General features: G+C 40.4%; 2 protein-coding genes across 2 annotated transcripts; one reads left to right on the top strand and one right to left on the bottom strand.

The window, feature by feature from the left end:
• Positions 1-278: 278 nt before the first annotated feature.
• LOC137298704 (probable methyltransferase-like protein 24) lies at positions 279-3789 on the top strand. Its single transcript, XM_067830984.1, has 6 exons — positions 279-425; positions 1163-1293; positions 1761-1892; positions 2372-2446; positions 2945-3083; positions 3484-3789. The coding sequence occupies exons 1-6, from the start codon at positions 279-281 to the stop codon at positions 3787-3789; spliced, it is 930 nt and encodes a 309-aa protein (XP_067687085.1).
• A 1850-nt stretch (positions 3790-5639) lies between these two features.
• LOC137299080 (uncharacterized) lies at positions 5640-18760 on the bottom strand. The gene is made up of 3 exons (XM_067831576.1): positions 18556-18760; positions 12994-13121; positions 5640-10209 (listed from the first exon to the last, which is right to left on the bottom strand). Exons 1-3 carry the CDS (start codon positions 18627-18629, stop codon positions 9362-9364), a joined length of 1050 nt encoding a protein of 349 aa, XP_067687677.1. The 5' UTR covers positions 18630-18760; the 3' UTR covers positions 5640-9361.
• Between the last annotated feature and the right edge of the window lie 2836 nt (positions 18761-21596).

The following is a 21596-nucleotide window of genomic DNA, read 5'->3' as shown; positions in this document are numbered from 1 at the left end:
AACATAAACGAAGTTGTTCTGGGTATTTGGACATTATTTGGAGTTAATCAAAAGCAAAAATGCAGAATCGGTTTCAATGTGTCTGAATACTTGAGCACAAGAATATCTTTTCTGTGAAGGAGTTTTGGAATGATGAGCGTACCGTGCTCCACAATAAGCACGTGCATACTCTAATGCTTTAATGAATTTCATGTTGTTGTTTTTCAGTTCTTGGACTCTGGATAAAGTTCACCTGAAAGTCTCTTCTTCTACCCGTGTTAGTGCGTCGTACCTACAAAATGGTGAATACGACGCAGTATTATTCAATTGTTGGTGCTTTTACAGCATCGGCAGTATTCCTCTACATTGCAATCAGGACCACTTCACACCAACAACCAATGGTTCTGAATCTACAAGCCAGGAGTGGACTCAAATCTAATACTCAAGTCAAGGTACGCAAATAAAGCGCAAAAACACCCGCTCCATATTTTCACGAATCGCTCCTGGGCCCGCTTACACAAAGCGATCTTAGCTCTACGACTATGTTAAGTCTATGCTGAACCACAGGAGTTACGATCATCGTCGCAGTAAGGTCGCTTTGTACAAATTGACTGAGATTCCACTGTACGAGTACGACTGCATCAAGACTATGAGGGTCTAAATCTGTATTCACTATCGTGAATGAAACCTGATACATCAGTGGCACCGGCCACAAATACCTATACAAGTCACTTATTATCCCGAAGAAGTCATCAAAGGAAATTGTTTACGACACTATGCTGTCACTGTGCATCAAACCATACATCTAATGAAATATTTTGAAAAGCTATAAATGTTGTAAACCCCCATCAAACATCTTTTGGTCAAGAGCTGCTCTTCTCAAAACACTCTTTGAAATCGTCGTAGAAGAATATGCTTGACTGGTCTTAAAACGTCGAGATCAAATCGTGCAGCTGTGGCAAAATGCTCGACATAAGGAAGGGTTGGCTATCCGAAAGTTGAAGTCACACAGTCTTGTGGATATTTCTTTTCTTTTCTGTTTTTCAATTTCTGTTGCACTCTCCGTTAAGCATGGAATCACTACTCATTATCATATAATGCTTGCATCTGTTTTGTGTGTAAAACGTACACCGAGTGCCTTATATTTTGATCACGTAGATTTAACAATGACTGTTGTTGCTAGGTTACGACGAAGAAGACGCCGCTTGCAGGGTCGCCGTTGGTGACGGATGACGGTGAAGCCTTTCACCCAATCCCCATGGACGACAAACTCCAGGTCATGACCAACAAACAACTGGCAACTCTTTATAATGAGTAGGTGTTTTGTTATAACGAGGTAAAGAGTTGTTGAGACACATTTCAGGCAACTTACCGACAACCGCTTTCTGTGTAATGTTTTCGTTTTCTAGTCAGGAGCGAAGTTTTCAAGTCAAGTCATTGCTGTATATTCAACCACAGGCAAATAGGGGTGCGCAATAAAGAGAAAAGGACCAGTCTTTGCCCGCACAGTTTATGAAGACTGGTCATTTTCTCTTTGTTGCGCAACCCTATTTGTGTTACAATTTGCTTGTGATGTGTTGTGTTGTATCATAATTTTGTGATTTAATCTGCAACCTGTGACGATCCGGGTTAGAATAGGTCTTCAGCAACCCACGCGTGTCGTAAGAGGCGACGATCAGCATCCCAGATGCTCATGCTATAAGTCACTGATTTGTTTGGTCCACCGGCTGTGCTAGATTCCTGTCTTCTAAACAAGATCTACTTGTTGTGCTGTATTTCAGTTTTCTAACCAACATTCAAGTGTTGTGCCGGGACAAGATAAGAATGGGCAACATTCAAGCCGGCGGTTGGGATGTTTGTTTGGACGGCCATTACCAGCTGCAGAAAGACAACTGCCTCGTCTATTCATTCGGGTCAGTAATAGATATATAGTCAACCATGCCTCCGTGCATCACTGTGTATACTCATCAGTAAAAATATTAACATTGGGAACATGTCATTAAAACGAGTTAGGACGAAAATACATTGTATCTTGACATCATCATCACCATCATCATCATCATCATCATCACCATCATCATCACCATCATTAGTTAGTGTATTGAACTTCAGTAGCCCATGCTTGTCGAACGAGGCGACTCATGGAATCGGGTGGACAGGTTCGCTGATTTGGTTGACTCGCCATCGATTCCCATTTGTGCAGATCGATACACACGTTGTTGTTCACTGGATTGTCAGGTCCAGACTCGATTATTTACATATTATTTCCATGTAGCTAGAATATTGCTGAATGCGGCGTAAAACTAAACTCACTCATCATATATTGCTGATGTGACTAAATCTTAACTCATTCATCATCAAATTCATCACCTTTGTTACTTAATATTTTCAGCATCGACAACGACTTCAGCTTTGACGACGATGTCGCTAGCACCTTCGGCTGTGAAGTGCATGCTTTTGATCCTAGGTAAAATGTGTGTTTGTCTCCTTTCACACAATAAAGTAAAGTCCACTCCAACGTTCTGGTCAGTGTTAGGTAACTCGAGATACAGAAACTCTTCACATATACATCCTATACTGTATGTTTGTTCAGAAAATGAATACGAATGTCATGATATGTTATTTTCAGGTAGGTAGTCTTGTGGTTAAAGCGTTTACTCGTCACACCGAAGACCCCAGTTACAACCTTTGCTGATGTCTCATACATCTGTAGTTGGGATATTGCCTAAGGCGGTATTCAACCCTATTTACAAACTTCTTTTTTGTGCACAGAAAAGCGTCATCCTTTGCTCCAAACATGTAGTGTGTGGTCAACCTGCTCCAGGTTCGAACCAGATATGGAGTGACTTGTTACTAACTCGTCGTTATCTATTTCCATCAGTTATATTCAGCCATGCTTACATGGGAATAAGAAATTCCATGACAATATCATAATACGTAACATATTTTTTAAAATTTGTTCTAGTATGAAACAAGATGACCACCTGAGGGGCAAACGTGTCCACTTTCACAACCTTGGTTTGTCTGACCGTGACGGGAAAGGCAAGATGCAATGGCCAATGAAGACGATGCTATCCATCAGACAGAGTCTCAATCATGCCGATGTAAGGATGTGTTTATCTTATCAAGTGATTCCATATTGAGAGCACTGATCTCCTCGGGGAATGGTGAGACTTATTCCACCAAGTCACATGACTATTCAGTCTCCCCTTACTGCCTATATAAGGACGAAGTCACTTATTTTAACCGAAAAACCACAAGGTATTACACACGTAGGGGTCTGTTAAACTTGGGAGGAAATCCCGAAGTAACTACTAAGATCGAACTGGAACTGAAATTAATCTACAATATTCGTCAAAACGGTTTTTTTAGCCAAACTCACTCACCCACTTATGATCTCAATGTGTCATGACTAGTTAAGTGTTAAATGCGATGTGAAAATATAGCAGAATTTGTAACGGACTTGCTACAGTATTTACATGTAACTCATCTTTTCCTTCCCAGGGAGTAATCGACTACATGAAAATCGACATTGAAGACTCCGAGTGGGAATCACTGCGACACGCCTTCAACACCAACGGCTTGGAGGGAGTTAAGCAGCTGTCTTTGGAGTTCCACGTGTTTGGTAAAGAGGAAAGGTCCAGGTACATCGCCCGGCTCAACGTCCTCCGTGACTTGTACAACCTCGGCTACAGGATATTCTGGACACACAACAACGTCGTGTACCCGGCCTGCAGGTTTACCTCAGTCTTTGACGGCAGAGAAAGAACCAGATGTCACGAAGTCTACTTCCTTAAGTGGGTGGTTTAGAGATCAACGGGTACTTCCCATAAAAGAAACGGGCAGCCCAGTCGACTAATGCGTTGCTTTTATTGGCGCAGAGTCGATAAATAAGACTTTGCTCGTGGGTTGGAATCCCTGCACGTGTCGTGATGTTTCCAGGTCTGTTGGCAATATATCCGCATTTGTGGATTGTGTCATAGTGTAACGCGTGAGTTTCTAAATTACTTGGGGTTTTCCTCCCACAATATCCAGTCCGTTAAATACTTGAAACACCTTTCAAACCAGAGTAACCTCACCGCCATTGTTTGAAAGTGAATAAATATATTGTTTGTCAGGTCATTATATGCCCTTACAAACAATACATATATTTAAAGATTTATTACTTTGACTCGAAAGCCTGGTGGTCACAGCGTCAACTGCTCACGCAGAAGGCAGGGGTTTAATTTGAACATCCCATTCCTGATGTTGCTGGAAGTTGATAAAAGCGCCATACAATCATCCTTACTTATCCACAGATTTTGTTTTTCTTGTCTTCTCATGATTGTACATATATTTCGCATGTCATTTATTAATAAACAGTTTTCTTAACAAGGAAGCGTTATGTATATCCATATGTCTTGTTTTGAAACTTGAATGGCTTTTATGCTCAAGGGCATCTGATGATCGCACGGACCGAGTTGCGTCCCTTAGTCGTCCAGATGGTTCATTCCCCGAATGAGGGACTTTAGTTTTTCGCCGTACTCAGCAATATTCACACTATATGGCGGCGGTCTGGACCAGACAATCCAGAGGTCAACAGCATAATCATTGATCTATGCAATTGGAAACTGATGACATGTGTCAATCAAGTCAGCGAGCCTGACCACCCGATTACGTTTGTCACCTCTTATGACAAGAATGAGCTACTGAAGGCCAATATTCTAACCTGGATCTTCACGGGTCCCATGTTTCGAATTTTCGAATGGTCTCCATATAGGTGTAATAGTGTAGAAGCATTCATTGTAATGTTTCACCACAAACAAAACACGCAACTTTCCGAAAAACGTATTTTTTTCACAATATTGAAGCAAATACTACATATTTGCAACTGCATGTGCACAATCACAAATCATGTGACCTCCTGGTTGCAGTGCTACATATTGAACACGACTGAACTGTTAATCCAAGATTTTAAAAAATACTTTGTGATTGATGTCTACCATGCCCACGGCATGGTATGACGTGCACGGCATGTACACAACCTGGGGATACCCCAATCAATACTGTTGGTGGTATACGTTTTGTAAATAGTGAATTGTCTCATGATGAAGGAAGTGTATTGTAGGGAACAATATATTAATTTGCGTCTTCTGAATCTAAAGCTTGATTTGTGTGTGTGCGCGCGCGTGCGTGCGTGCGTGTGTGTGTGTAAGAGAGAGAGAGAGAGGGGGGGGGGGGAAGTGTTACAGGCAAGTTCAAGAGGGTACATGGCTTCGTGATAAGCCTCTAGCATTTACTAGTAACACATTTACAATACGTCTTCGTGAAAGTTTTATCGATTTATATTGCTATCAGAAGTTACATGTGACACAGGGGCTTGTAACGCTAAAACCTGCATTCAAGGTATATACACTGTCCCTAATAGGTATTAGTACTATTAAAAGGGTAATACCCAATTCGGGACAGTATATACTTTGATGACAGTTTTTAGCGTTACAAGCCCCTGTGACTTGTTTCATTGTAAAGATGTGACTGTGTAAAGGTGCAACATCTGACCGCTTACATTTTCATTATTTTCTATGTTTATTTATAACGGATGACTCACACTTTGCAGCAAAAAAGCTCCAGGTCTCAAGAGATATTTTGAAACCACAAGAACAGACCACAGAACAAATTCATGATATGAAGATTGGTTTATTTCAATGTGTAATTTGTACATGCTTGTAACATAAGGGCAATGGTTACGATATATGAAGCACAATTACGCCACGGTTATGTAGAACATATTGGGTATACATAACCGTAATTTGTTATACATATGTCGACTACAATATACAGCAAATGAACTGGGGCTCCTTTCACGAATCAACCTTTACTAAGATTAACCTTAACTCCTTTCTTTAACATTGTACTAAGGTTACCTTAGTGACTTACGATCACCTCAGTGCTTTCTGAAAGGAGGCCCAGGACAACAACAACAACAACAAAAGACTCCAAACAATTCGATTCCTCCGACAGTTCGTTATAAGCGTGTTCAATGTAAACAAAGTTTACTGTGCTACATAAATACACTGTAACAGTGTGAGTATGGACTTAAGTTTATGACGCGTTTTTATTGTAGGTCAGTATATGTGTGTGTTATAAATAAATATAATGAAACAAACTATAGATCGGCATATGAACTACAGGCTTACAATTTTACACATTAAAGTGCTGTGTACTCTTGACAAAGTGAAAATGCGATTACACGCCTTGTCATGAATTTTAAACAATACGATACATTTGCTGAGAGACATTCACCATATATGTCCAAACGGTGCACGTGCATCTACGTGAAATGAATATATATTTATATCGTTCCTCAGCATATCAACATCACCGTTTCCATGGTAGAAGATAAAGGTCTCGGGTGCAGGTGTGACAGTACTGTTTCTTTCTGATTAAATCCGATAACTCTTGATACACTTGGTATTAATATCGCGTGGTGTATTGGTATCTCAGTGCTGTGTCGTTTATCAGCGATGAAAGGCATTCGGTTACAAAAAACGGTTATTCAATACGTGGGCATTATAGAATATTGGAACATGGTGGGAACTTGCTGCTACTTCGAGATAATAGTAACTGTTTCGTGAGTGAGTAGCTTGAGTTTGAAGCTTTGGTCATGCAGCATTGAAACCAGATATTTTGTACAAGGGGATCTAAATCAAAGAACTTCACAGCCGTGATTTCGAATCTCAGTTTTCTAATAATGGTCTGCTGAACCACGTGCTTCTGGGTTTCAAGGGTGTACCCGAACGGCCTGCTTCAGTTCGAAATTCAACACAACAGAAAGGCTGATGAAGGGAACACAACAGAAAGGCTGATGAAGAGAACACAACAGAAAGGCTGATGAAGAGAACACAACAGAAAGGTTGCTGAAGGGAACACAACAGAAAGGCTGATGAAGGGAACACAACAGAAAGGTTAATGAAGGGAACACAACAGAAAGGTTGATGAAGGGAACACAACAGAAAGGCTGATGAAGGGAACACAACAGAAAGGTTAATGAAGGGAACACAACAGAAAGGTTGATGAAGGGAACACAACAGAAAGGCTGATGAAGGGAACACAACAGAAAGGTTGATGAAGGGGAGTTAACACCACCCACTATCATGCTCAACAAAATCATCAGGTAGCAATGTCGGCACCAAGTCATGGTAGCCCACAACAGGCACAACATACACATCAGATCGAAGCGGGAAACTGATAATAATATTCCAGTCAATCCTATCATAAGACAAGCAAGACATTCATACATCTTGCCTTTTTAAACACTCCACTTCTAAATGCCCTTTAAAGATTCAATCACACCATACATATCTAACTAGAAAAAACTGAAATGTGTTCAGTTTGCCAGTTTAAAATTGCCCAGTTGACATGGGAGTACATTTTGCACATAAAAATTATTTGTTTTGTTGATTTCGCGTCGATAGAGGGTATATGGCAGCTGGGGTGCACATCGTGGTTTATTGATTAAGTTGTCGAGTCGAACTCAACCTCGCGAAATCTGGAAAGCTGGCCAATTGATCAGTATTTCAGCGTACAAAAAACAAACAGCACTATTGTTTTTAAACAAGCTAATGTGATTTCTGGTATGCCCGATCATATCCTAAAATGAATTACCTTGTTGACACGCGTCATCGTATCTCAAATACGTAGATCGATGGTCCAGACACGATTATCTACAGACAGCCTCCATACAGATTGGCTATTGCTGGTGCGCCGTTAAACAATATACATACATAGAATACTCAGCGAAAATGGAAACTGTAGAATATAACGCAAAATTAGCTCATTGCCTAGTGGTCAATAGTACAGTGTAGAAATCATACAAAGGGCAGAATGGTGTTTTAACAGGATTGTTTTCCCAGTTATTTCTAGTCACATCCTTAAAAGAATTAAACATTTTTTTAGTGAAATGCCGACTACATATTTCGTTCCATGGCCACAGATTACCATGGCAACGTCATGTTCAGCTACACATTCTGATAATTGCACAGTGTGACAGACGCGTGAAACTAAGGACATATACTAGATTCATAAAACACCTCTATTTCAGGCTTCAGCGATTGATCCCAGCTGATGTACACAGAGTCTCGACAACACGCTGTTATCTAGAACAATCTATATTGTTTTGCTGGACTGATGAGACCGTTAAATGCAGCTTCCTTTTGTATGTTTAGGTGACAGCTGTACCAGATATTTACTAACAACACGGGAGCGGTGGGGTAGCCTAATGGTTAAACTGTTCACTCGTAACGTTGAAGGATCGGGTTCAATGCCAAACATGTGTACAATGTGGTAAATCTATACCTGGTGCCTCCCCTCGTGATATGGTTGGAATAGTACTAAAACCGGCATAAAACCCAACTCACTCACTCACTGCTAACAATATCAGCAGTAGATACATCACATTCGAAAACCAATTTTGCGACTTTGCGCCACTATCAAGCATTCTCTTGTTCGACCTTTTAGATTCTAAGCTAACCAGAGATATCGATGCAAAACGAACAATACTTTAGGATGAAAAATATCATAAGTGGGGAGACATGTGACGTTTTAGGTGCATGGAGATGGAAAATATCCTGGAAATATTACTGTGTCCTTTAATAAGATAAACTAGAATATGTCTGTTTGAGCGGTGACCAAAACATATCTGTAACTTACAGGTTGTTCAGTTTGACCTGAGAATGAACAGTTTGCCCATGCTTCCCTAACGTGAACATATTAATCTAACTGAAATCTGCAACCATTCACAAATTGACTCGGGTCGTGATGGTGTCTTGCTGAACTAATTCGCTCTACGAGACACGTATTAAACAGTAGCGGTATTGATATCACGCCACAGTCAGCATGTATTGCACGTGCTTAATCGCTAATCTACTTGTAGCAACCAAGTGTATTCGTCCAGATTACTTGCTCCGCCTGCTTGTCACAAACGCGTTCATTGCGCTGGCTCATCTATATACTTGTCAAGCAGTAGATCTCGTCCATATTTGAATGTTCGCTGAATGTTGATACACGTTACATACACCGAGCCATGAAATATATGTATCAATCTGTACTGTCGAGAGTCTTATACCATCCTGGTTCCCGGGCTTCTCTATATTTATACGAGGCAAGGGAACCAGAATGAGTCTCATACACGCTCCCTGTACTACACGGGGACACGGATGGGCCACGTCTCTGTTCTCCCCGATCGCATTTCCTGGTTTGTCATCACTGGACAATTTCTCGTGGGCTTGACCAAAGATGTAAATGTCTCATGTCCAGTTTTGAAGCGCCTTGTTAGAACTGGAATGCTGTTAAAAGCGATCGCAAAGTCACTCACTCACCTCTCGAACTATTTTTTCCCAAGCTCTCATTTCAAAAGATGCCTTGATTCATCCAGCTCCCTCAGGAATTCAGTTGTCTCGGCGGAATCCGATTGCTTGGTGATCTGTCGGAGACAAATGAAAAACACCTTGGTGAGGGCAACGACGGCCGACGTTGCCAACAGCGCCACGATGAAGATCGAGTTCATTTTGTACGTGTCAGCATTGTTAGTGAACATACCACAGAGGGCGACAATTAACACCATGTATGGTGTAACGGTGAATCTGCTGAATCTGTCGAAAGCAAAAAAATCAGTCAGTGCATAGACAAGCATGAAAGCGGCAAGGATGGAGAGACTGACTGTCGATGACGTTTCCTCGGATACGTGGGGCACAGATGTGTACGTCATAACGGCTGCCAGAATCAACACGGATTCGATGGTGGTCCAGGTGGCGTACAAGGCGATACCATTTTGTACCAGGATTCGGATGGACCAGATGTCGAGGTTCCTTGCTTGGACGTGGAGAAGCGGCATGTGACGTTCCAGTGTGCTGTAGGACATACCTAGAGATAGGTAGAGGAATGCTGAGACGAATAACATTACCACCAGAGACAGAGCAATGAACTGCCGATCCCAGAGGAACAACCACCCAATCGTCATAAACAGGCTTATGATGAACGAGACGTAGAAAACGGGCGGAAGTAGAATAGGATTGTCGTAAACGCGTCCGTCTCCTGTTTTACGACATAATGCAGTTAGAGAGTAGATTATCCAACAGAACTGCCAAAGGAAGACCACGCCCCACAGGGCGAACGTTCCATCGGTAGGAGATATATCGAGGCGATAGGTGTCTGACACATTGGCAATCCCTCGCTCGAACAGACCCGGCGCCACTGCAACAAAGAATCAAGTCAAATATTGATTACAGAACAGTCTGTTGCGTCCTGTTGCGCAGCTTGGTGCGATAACCAGTGCAGAATTTTCGACTAATTCATTTAACTAGAGACATAAATTAGTATCTTAATCAGTATGATATTTGATACATTTAAGTACTTGTATATTGCAACATTGTGCTACTTCTAATGCTTGCAAACACGTCGAACAGCGTGCTCTGCCGTACAGCGAGCTCTGACAAACAGAAACCTGGCTAACTATTCTCGAAACGTTCGTAACCCTACGAACGTCTTAAGCCCATTCTTAACACATAGACTACGATCAAAGTTAAGAATTCTTAGGGCTACGAACGTTTCGAGAATAAGGGCTTTAGAAATCATGGACATTTCAAAACGAGGCTCTGCCGCTAGAAAGCAGTGGCGGTCTGGTAAGGAAGTGATATTATATCAACTTCATTGTGTTACAGAATTATCCTGAATTAGAACAAAAAAAACACACAACAGGTAACCATTGAGCAAGATGCATTGTGAATCAATTCACAACCTCATCAAACAGGGACAGTATGTGGTTTCTTAGTTAAGGTATGTTGCCTAAACCTCGACATAAAATATAGAAATACGGTTTTACTACAGTTTAAAATTAAAATATTCATTTGTACATGACACTTTCTTATGAAACAAGGAATTCAAATTCAGTGTAACCAGGGCTGTTTGTGGTCTTCAATTTCACTTTCACAGAAAAAAATTCTGATCAATTCTGATTCATTGTCTGAGTAGGTTAATGAGACTCATGTTTCGGTATGTACGGGGTCATGCATTTAGTCGATCGTGTTTCTTTACACTTTTTGTCAGAAACAAATAGATACTTACTCTTTCCACGAACACCCGGTGTCAATATCATGCATTTATATGAATTCGACTGCTATTTCGCCTTTCAAACCTGATGAAATGTGTTTGGTTGGATAAACGAGGCTGTTTATATATATTTTTTATCATTATCTATTATGATTGGGATAAGCCTTTTCATTTCATTGAAAACATATTTTCTGACTGAGAGTACATGTCTTTGGGTTCGAAAAAATACCATTTCCTGTTTTTTTTCGTACAAATTATTTTAAACATATATCCAAAATACTCCACAAACGTACCAAAGGGTCGTTTTGCTACTGACAACTGTACCGACAGACAGAATTGAGTGAGTTTAGGTTAATGCCGCATTTAGCACAATTTCAGCAACGTGACGGAGGTGAACATCAGAAATGGGCTTCACACATTGTATTCATGTAGGGAATCGAAAACGGGTCTTCTGCTTGGCGAGCGAACGCTTTAACCACGAGGCTACCCCACCGCCCCAATCAAACAGAAATGACCATTACTTCACATGACTGAAACGCCAATGTCAGTCAATAATTAAATCATTCCATCACTAAAACATGAATATATCAGACAGTATTCCGTTCATAATCACGTGATGTTTATTACCCTGACAAGAAGATATACTTTATATTTGCATTCATACACAATAGATAATATAAATTTGAAACTGGAATCAACACAGGTTTGAAAGAACGCCACTTCTTCGATGTTAGTCATCAGTAACGACGCTGCATTTCACAACTCCACCGGCTGTGACAGCCTCGTGAAGGAACATCTGTTAGTTGGAGTCAGCCGGATCAATGCTGCACATAGGGTTTGGGATGACGTGATTATGGAAATGTTAATACACAATATGACAATGTCAGCGCTCCGTTTTACTTTATCGTTTTAGGTTGTCTGCCAGTGGTTTGTATTATTTATGTTTAACATTATGTTGAACATACTACTCAAGACAAGTTAAGGAAGATCTACAGGTTGTTTGCAATACCCACTTGACAAATTAAGAACATGGAGCAAACAGGGTGTACTTAACATCTTTCAATAGTATATATTTTCTCGCGTAAAAGTAACGCAAGTCAAGTATAAAGAATATACACATGCAATTGTTAATATTAAATACAAGAAATACAAACAGGGTCAGGTAGACAAAAAATTGAGACATTCTATTAACCACCAAGACTGATGACATTTTTAAGTTTTCGAAAGGTTCATGGTTTGACAAGAACAGATCTCGCCAGCCGATCTTGCCGATCTTGTCGAAGGTTGGTGACCCTTTAAGATTCCGAGTTTGTTTCTTGTTTGGATGAAGTGGATGCGTGTGAGTATCCATCCTTCATGTTGTGTTACAGCCTAGGCTTGGTCCGTTTGTGAGTTGAATATGTTTTGCATGTGAGGTTTTGTCTTCAGTACTGTTTTAGTAACTCTCCATGTTTTTGGTATAGATAACAGCAAGCTTGGCCTCATGCAGTATACCATGATAACTATTTTGTTATGGATAGGGGCTGTTTCTGAGCAGAAATGAGGAGAATCCTTAAAATGGCATTCAGTTTAGTTATCAGGGCTTTTGTGAGAACAGGGTCCGTTTACGAGTGAATAAGTCAGTCGGGAAGTCAGTCAGGGAAAGAGTCAAGAGTCAGTTAGGGAGTCAGCCAATCCTTGAGTGAGGCAAGGAAGTCGCATGTCAGCGTTTCATCTGCGAGGATATAAACAAAAGATGACCCTGCCTTTATATACATGCACAGTGGACATAACGTTCAAAGTTCGTTCAAAGCACAGTGACTTGTGCTCTTCCATTTAAGTCGTCAATCTCCACAAACTATTTAGCTTAAGATCAGTCACGACCATTTTGTTAACTCAGAAAGGGTTGTGCGCCAGAGTGCCAGAGATCGAGTAATTACGGCTACTTACAGTTGAAGTTGGCTGAAGGCATTGCCGCCACCCCAAGCAACACGGTGAAAATAAAGACGACTGTGGTGAGGATGGTCAAGAAGAACACCGCCCCTCCTGGGTGTCCACACATGATGCGCTGTTTTGCCCTTAAACATAATAAAACGTAATGAGTGAGTGAGTGAGTGAGTGAGTGAATGCGTGCGTGCGTGCGTGCGTGCGTGCGTGCGTGCGTGAGTGAGTGAGTGACTGGGTAGGCTACCCCAGCGCCCCTTGTAACACATACCGTGATGAGGACATGCGCTTACCTGGCGAGATGGCCCACTGCCGTACAAGGGTTGGCGTGGAGTCAGGGTTTCATTTTGTAATGGAGTTGTTTGTTTGTTGTTGAACGCAGAACTCAGTAATTTTCATGCTACGTATACATGGCGTCGGTCTATAAATAATCGAGTCTGGACCAGAAAATCCAGTGATCAAGGTTGTGAGTATCAGTGTTCTCAACTGGGACACGATGACTTGTGTCAACCAAGTCAGCGAGCTTTTAGTACCTTTGTGAGGGTGAGTCCAAACAGAATTCGAACCAAGGCACTAATCGCAGCACACATCAATCTAACCCACTTAGCCACCGCAGCTGCCGATACAGCGCAATAACAAAATTAACAGAATTTGTTGTTTACTTGAAAGTGCAATCCCAAACCACACTATTTTACTGTTTTCACCAACTGTCAAGTGAAACTTGTCTTGGTAGATCATCATGAGTTGGCTTTCTATTTTTCTTTTGAAAATTACCTGGATAGTTTTGATAGCTTCAACCCGAGTCAACCAGCTAAATCATGGGAAACTGATGCAGTACCCGAAATACTACACATGAAACCTTGAATACTCAACAGACTGTGGTTATAATATTAATAGTAATAGTCCGCTTATATGGCGCTCATTATCAAGGCACATTTTTCAACTCCCTGGGGATGATACAGCCATGCTGCCTGTTAGGCGCAATGAACTAAACACTCACATTGCCAGCACATCCTCTCGGATACCCATTTTACAGCTAGGTGAACACTGACAATGTGGATCTAAGTGTCTTATCCAAGTATACAACGCAAATTTGGTGCCTCCACCGGGGATCGAATCCCGACCCTCAGCTTGATAGGCAGATGCCTTACCACTGCACTATTGCGCTCCAGAGGAACTCTGCTTGTTTGGTTCGTTGTGCGCATTTCGACTGAAATAAACTAACGGGCAAAATTACATACCAAGTGGAAATCACTGATATTACAAAACCACACACCACTATTGTGAAAGAGGGCAGTGAATTTTAACTAAAGGTGTACTGGGAAATAAGCACTCACTCACATCACTGTAGTAGTAATACTACTATGCGTCACTGTATAAATGAAGAAATGAATTATCAAGTCACCAAACTTGGTATCGTTTCTTTTGCCCGTTAGTTTATATAACAACCATTTTCGGGACAAAAACACCCAGTACGTTATAAGCGAGTTTGTCAGATACAAAATGGCTGTCAAAATAAGGAATTCAATAGCACTGTCAATGACAAACAAATATTTGAGCTCAACGAGCGTTTCATTCATGCGTGTAACATGAAACATACATTCCAAATTTTCACCTATGTTTGATTGTTGATTTCACAGCATTTACATCAACAACTGAAAATTAATTTTTGTTATTTATCCGTTCTTCGTTAAATATATGACTGTATTCAAATGCTTTCACTCGTGACTGAATCGATATATGAAACAAATAGACTGCTATACCGTACTCGGTAGGCATGGACAATTACGTGCGACCTAAATAAGTTGATTTTGAAATCAAACGAAAGCAGAATCGAGGAAAATCCTTGAAATGACATACAGTTTAGTTATCAGGCCCTGTGGTGCCACAACCACCCGCTGTGTTGGGTCACCGTTTTAACAGTATTCCAGTTACTACACATGGTGTTAGCATGTTCAGACGTCTGCCACTTGGGTAAAACTCGTGAGCGCAGGTACAAACAGACCTAGAGATAATTTGGAGCAAACAAGCATTCAAAATAACAATCACAGGTAACTCTGTACAGTAAATCGTAGTTCCTAAGTGAGGGGACACCTGCTTGACATAACCATTGACAAAACGTATTGATGAAATATATTCCCGTATTTATTGAGATTTGAAGTACAATCAAGAATCGCCGAATCAACAGTGGTTATGCCTAAAGCATGCTATTCTTGATGCATAATGTCTCTAAAAGTGAGTGAGTTTAGTTTTACGCCGCACTCAGCAATATTCCAGCTATATGACGGCGTTAAAATTGTCATAACGCCATGTAGCTGCCTCGGCATTACTTCTATAAAATTCAAGTTCAAAATGGCCTCTGAATTCAACTCAACTCAACTGTAGGAACAACGACGTAGATATTGAACGCCACAGGTGTTATTAAGCGGTGTTAAGTGTAAGCGACAGTCATGTCATCCTGGCCGTTTGTACCACACGAGCGCTGTGTTAGACCTGCGTTCAAGATATCCAAACGTGACTCATCATACGGCAACAGCTTTGCTCTGAAAATTCACCATTCGCTACAGTTGTCAAATTGTGTATCTGTATCGGTACCTATGGAGATAATTGCGCATGATCAAAGCTGGATTCAACAGGATGTGACACAGCTATACCCAAATGTGGCTAAAACGAATCGCTCGGTGTCGTTAATGCATTATTACCTGTCTGATGGCATTCATGCGAAGGACGTGCGTGTGAAAGATATAGCAATCATTTACCAGAACGCATATTTAGTCGGTTAAACTGGCAGTCACCTGCTATGCCTATAAAAAACATACTCTCTATTAATGCGTGCACATACATCCATATATATAAACAGAAACATAATTCGTTTGTTTGTTGTTTGCCAAATATTCCTGCTATATGACAGCGGTCTGTAAGTGAGGGATTCTGGACCAGACAATCAAGTGATCGATAAAATGAGCAGCTAATGTTACACTTCCATGTCGCCTCTGACGACAAGCATGTGTTGTTGGAGATATTGCATTATGAATTGATAAAACCGGAGGTGTTTACAAGTTAACCTGTCTCTCCCTTTGATAACTAAACACTTCACTGTCTACATGTTCACCTGTCTGTCTCTTTGATAACTAAAGACTTCACTGTCTACATGTTCACCTGTCTGTCTCTTTGATAACTAAACACTCCACTGTCTACAAGTGCACCTGTCTGTCTCTTTGATAACTAAACGCTTCACAGTCTACACGTTCAGTTGTCTGATGCTTTGATGACTAAACGTCTCGGTGTCTGCAGTTACAGCAGAATATAAGTTTTACGCTGAAGTAAATATTCCAGCTATATTACAACATCCTATGAATACAATGGCGTTCCAGTACGGACATGGTATGTGCACTTCGTATTTTTTGATATTTCACCTTGAGCTATGGGGACATGTATAGATTAGTTCCACGTACCTGCCAGCTGTCATACCTAGCATCATCATACAGCTGAACATTGCTGAAAGCGGCGTAAAACCATACTCAGTCCCCCACTCTTCCGAATTAGTATGAAAAATAAACGCGTCAAACCTTTCTATTATCATGACAAGAAATCTCCGTTAAGGTAGAGTTATTTCGATTTAGATTGTGTCATAAGCGTGTCTGGATGCATGTGTGAATCACTAACAAATAGTGACGATACTAGGGGTTCTCGAAAAGGTGGCACATGTACTGTGTCAAATACAAAGACAATGTAAAGAGCTACTACACGTACTTTGCTGCCAGGATCATCTGGTCGTGGGTATTAGCCTCAATATGAAACCTACTTTCTGAAATTCTCGTGACATATCTATAAACGTTGAATAATCCCGTTGTGAATATTTTTCATAATTGCAAGGGTTAAATGAATGATCATTAGCACATATTCTCAATAATGCCTGCCCTCAAGTCTCAGAGGAAACCATTCTTAATACGATATATAGCCTAATATAAATGATAAATTTGTAACAGCCCAGATTCAAATGTTGTGCGTCCAACCAATTAAAATGCAGAATTTGATTGACGATTCCTACTATGAACAGTTTACATCCTGGCATCTGCCTGATAAAAGATGACTTGTTAAATGCATAGCCATTCACGAGAAGAGAGAAAATATATCAAATTATCTTTGCATTTAATCAATGTATACTATACAACCACGTGTTAAGGGCAATGTCATAAGCTGCCCTGATTCAAACATATAATATATTTTTGTAGCATAACAATGCTCCTCTCCATAGTGTAAAATGCCACATGGGTTATGAAAACAAGAACAGTGAAGTGAAAACTTCATTGTAGTTGCCGTATTTCCAGACATAAAATGGAGAATCGATCCAGCTTCAAAAGTTCGACTCGTTACCGCTAGATATACCGCCGTATAACGACGTGGCGCAAAAACTAACTGTATGAACGTTTATTGTATCGAAACGCCTTACGTGGCTCGAACGGTTCATTTCTATTCCAAAGCAACTCTTCAACCTAGTAGACCCGTGAAGATCCGGGTCAGAATTGGTCTTCAGTAGCCCATGCTTGTTGTATAAGGTGGTTAACGGGATCGGGTGGTCAGACTCGCTGACTTGGTTGACACATGTCTATATACAGACTTCTACATGTAACTGGAATATTGTTGAGTTAAACAACAACAAAACCATGACCTCATCAAAGTGCAGTGGTGTTTTGGGGGAAATGAAGTAGACTACGCCTAATTTGTTAGCTAATGTCCCTTCGAATATTCGAGGCGTATATTTGTTCATAATAACCAGAGAACCCAGCATTTGTCCATGCAAGTCATCGTAACGCCATTGATCTCATGGCTCATTCGTGTAGTGATACAGAGTTGTGTCACAAGAAAGACAAATAACATCTCCATTTCCGTACATAAATCGGCTCTGGTAATTTTAGTGAACCAAAAGTATTCTCATGGAACTAAAGCCTATTCTTACATATCCATTCACGGCAAAACCACATAAATGTCTTGAAGGACAAAAGAAAGTACACACCCTGGTTTTATGGTGACTAACAATAAACAGATAAAAGAAATGGCAATACCATGGGACTGTATTTGTCACAGGTACCATTTTTGTGGTGGGGATCCTACATAGGCAGTGTTCCGGAGAATTCCAGCCTACAAATATTTTGATAACGTGTGCAAATCTTTTATCAAATCCAATCATCAATACTTCAATACATCAATACATATATTCTTCTACGTGGACGTTTGTTTGTTTGTTTGTTTGCTTTTTTGTTGTTTTGCTTTGTTAAAGCTGATAGTACATTCCAATGTATGCCCACTGTATGCCCACTGTATGCCCACTGTCCCGACGAATAACATCCTCACCGATGGTTTGTGCCACGCAAACTCAAAGCTGACGATGAGTCAAGACAAACGAGCGCAAATCTACAAACGCACACCGGCTTCTAACGTGAACATATACTGCAGACTTAAGTTCAGGTATGTATCTCAAAAGATGTCCTAAATCACACCCGAAACATGTACACTGAAAATATCCAGAGCCCACAAAAACCGTCCAAAAAGTCCCAAAAATGTTACCTTCTGTTCCCTGACAGGGCGAGAGGATCCTCCTTCTGTCGGTGTGCTACTGCGCTGTGAATAAAGATATTCATACGCACTACTCAACACGCGATCGACGCCATCTGTTGTTGTTGGAATCGTTTCAGGGAAATAAGCACGGCGACATTTGCAGCAGAATAAAAGCCTGGAGGCCACGATGGCCAACATGGACCTACAGCAACATCTGTCACGAGGTGTTTGCAGCTGTGCTTAGGACAACTACATGCCTGAAGAAACGCTGTGGTGTACGTAAACCGATACACGGACACTTGCGGAATGTATATATATGAATATCATTTACAAAATGCTCTTCGATGTTATATATGTCGTAATGCATTTTGTAACTGGAAAAAAAAAGTTTTGGGTAGTATAGAGGCCTGCCTCTATACCACTGTTATGTATGTGTTCCGTTTGATTCTCTACAAATGTAATATTCAATATGTTGCACGCAATGAGCTTATCAACAGACTTGATTCGTATATATCTAGCAAACTGACACGTATACAGTTAGTTACATAGTAGATATATGCATGCCAACATGCAAGAAAAATGTCAGTGTGCTATATACATACGAATTAAGTATTTTGAGAGAAACATTAAGGGAAACATAATATCATTCGTATATAGAATGTCAGTTAAAATGGTTCATAGTTAACCTTTCTTGGTTTTACACTTGCGAGTTTAGCTCTTCTTTATCAAGAACTCACGTATGGCTAAAGTGAGAAACTTCTAGGGAGGATCTTCATATGGGCAAGTCAGAGACCAAAGATGAGGAATACCTTTCACCATATGCTTGCACTGTGTTTACCTTCATCTATTATCAAAGACTTGCTCAAATGAATTAAAAAATCCAGAAATGATTCCACCATTTTGGCTAAATTTACCATCATCTATATTTGTAATTCCAAAACACAAGTGCTGAATTGAATAAATAAAATTCTCGTTCTCTGGAAACGTCTGATAATCTTAGTTACAACTAATAAATTGGTTTCTTGAATCGTTCTTAGGGCCAGAAAGGAACCGTGTGATGTGTGTGTGGCAACGTAAAAAGGGCAAGCACGAGCGTCTCCATAAGCACCAGACCCTCACCTATGTTTCCCTTAGGCTGTACCCAGCAGTTTCTTGGACCAAACAAACAAGTGCTCAGTATCAAAAGCATTGGTGAACGCTGCCCTAAAATTCAGCAAGTCTGACCACTCGGTCAATCAAAATAAGGGGCAATGAGTAAGGAGGTATAAAATCTCCGAAAAATGTTTCCGAAATCAGAATGTCCCAGGACAGTTTAAGGTTTCATATCGACCCTCCAAGCACGATAATACCAATTGTAGACTCCAAGTATGAGGACACGATATAACCTTAATATGTAGCAAACGAACGTAAGAATTTGTGATTATTACGTGACACCTCTTGAGAAGCGCACCTGCATTTGAGAATAGATCACAGCAAATCATGCTCAAACACACGTGATACAACTCTCGTAAGTACGATCCATGTCTCACGAGCATGGTCCACCTGACGAAAGAATCCTCTAATTATCCAAAGTATGATCAACGGATCCAAAATATGATCCACCTTAAATATGATGCACCACTTCCAAATATGATTTTACTCTCCTGAGTATAATTTTCATCATATTTGTTTTGTATTATCCAGTTTGGAAGGCTCTCCCTTTGCTTAGAAATCCTTCAGGGTTAGAACTGGATTTAAAAGGCATAAATCAAACTTGCTTTGAGGGGGGAACTTGTTAGAGTTTAGGAACTCTTCAAAGTAAATGACCATTCCAGACTTTTGTTTGAATGGAGTCTGTTAAGTGTAGGGCATATCAGAATATATACAATATGTTTTTGATAATTGTTGACTTGTTTGTGCATGTGTTTGTCATGGATGCCACTTGTAGGTCAAGGCCCCTTTTCAGCAAGGCCATGCTATCATCACCAGTTTAAAATGATTCAGACTGTTTCATAAAAACAAATTTTGTTTGAAGTGGGTTTGTTTTAATTCTCAAAAGAACCTGAACCTGGTGGTATTTGTTTCTTTGTAAGCACCAGAACAAATCCAGCTATATCTTAAAAACAGTGATTGACATCATGAGCATCCTGACAGCAGAAAGGGTACAATGGATCTGACTTAACAGTCCCTACTCTAACCATCGGATGTATTTGGTTGCTGCTGTAGCTGGCGATCTGTTTAAATCTGGATACACTCATGTCAAAGATTTGTCTGGTCAAGGCTGTGTTTGTAATGTATTCATCTTCTTATATCTATCAGTCTGTATAACATTTTTCATTTTGTGACTAACACAATAAACGTCAGCACCGTGGGACTATAATTTACAATCTAGTATGATCTCTTGCTGTCGGAAGTGAACATCATCTGAAGTGAGTGAGTGAGTGAGTGTGGTTTCACTCTTCCTTGATCAGTATTCCCATCATATCTCAACATGTCAGCTTAGTGAGAGAGAGAGCCCAAAGTGATGCATGTCTAATGTCTGCATCCCATCAATGACAGTGTTGGCATGGTGTTGACAAACCAGGAGACAATGTCAGGCAAATGTGGAGCTTGTTGCATGTTGCCATACTCCTGGTGTCAGTTCTGGCCTATAGTCAACATAAGATCCTTGTTAGCAAGTAGTGCCTCAGATCATCATCATCATCATCATCATCATCATCATCATCATCATCATCATCATCATCATCATTATCCAAATATCACAAACAAAATCTGGCTTGAAATATTTATTGAAATTGGATAAAAAGACATTAAAGCACATTTCAATTTCTTAACATTTCATATTGTAGGATGAAGTTTTCAAATAAAAATCTGCATTCATGTAAATCTTATGACATCAACAAATTGAGAATTCGAGTAGTAGGGGGTTATCATAGGACCCAGATATAACAGTGAAGATTGAGACATTATGCAACATTACACTAGGGGGACACTGAGCTTCAAATAGAATATCCACAATCTACAGTTAGTATAAATAGGAGTTGTAATCTAAAAGCACATTTACAACTAAA

Source organism: Haliotis asinina, chromosome 10, assembly GCF_037392515.1.
Source record: "Haliotis asinina isolate JCU_RB_2024 chromosome 10, JCU_Hal_asi_v2, whole genome shotgun sequence".
Classification (NCBI taxonomy): Eukaryota; Metazoa; Mollusca; class Gastropoda; order Lepetellida; family Haliotidae; genus Haliotis; species Haliotis asinina.
The sequence above is the reverse complement of the archived record's forward strand: the minus strand, read 5'-3'. Positions and strand labels throughout refer to the sequence as shown.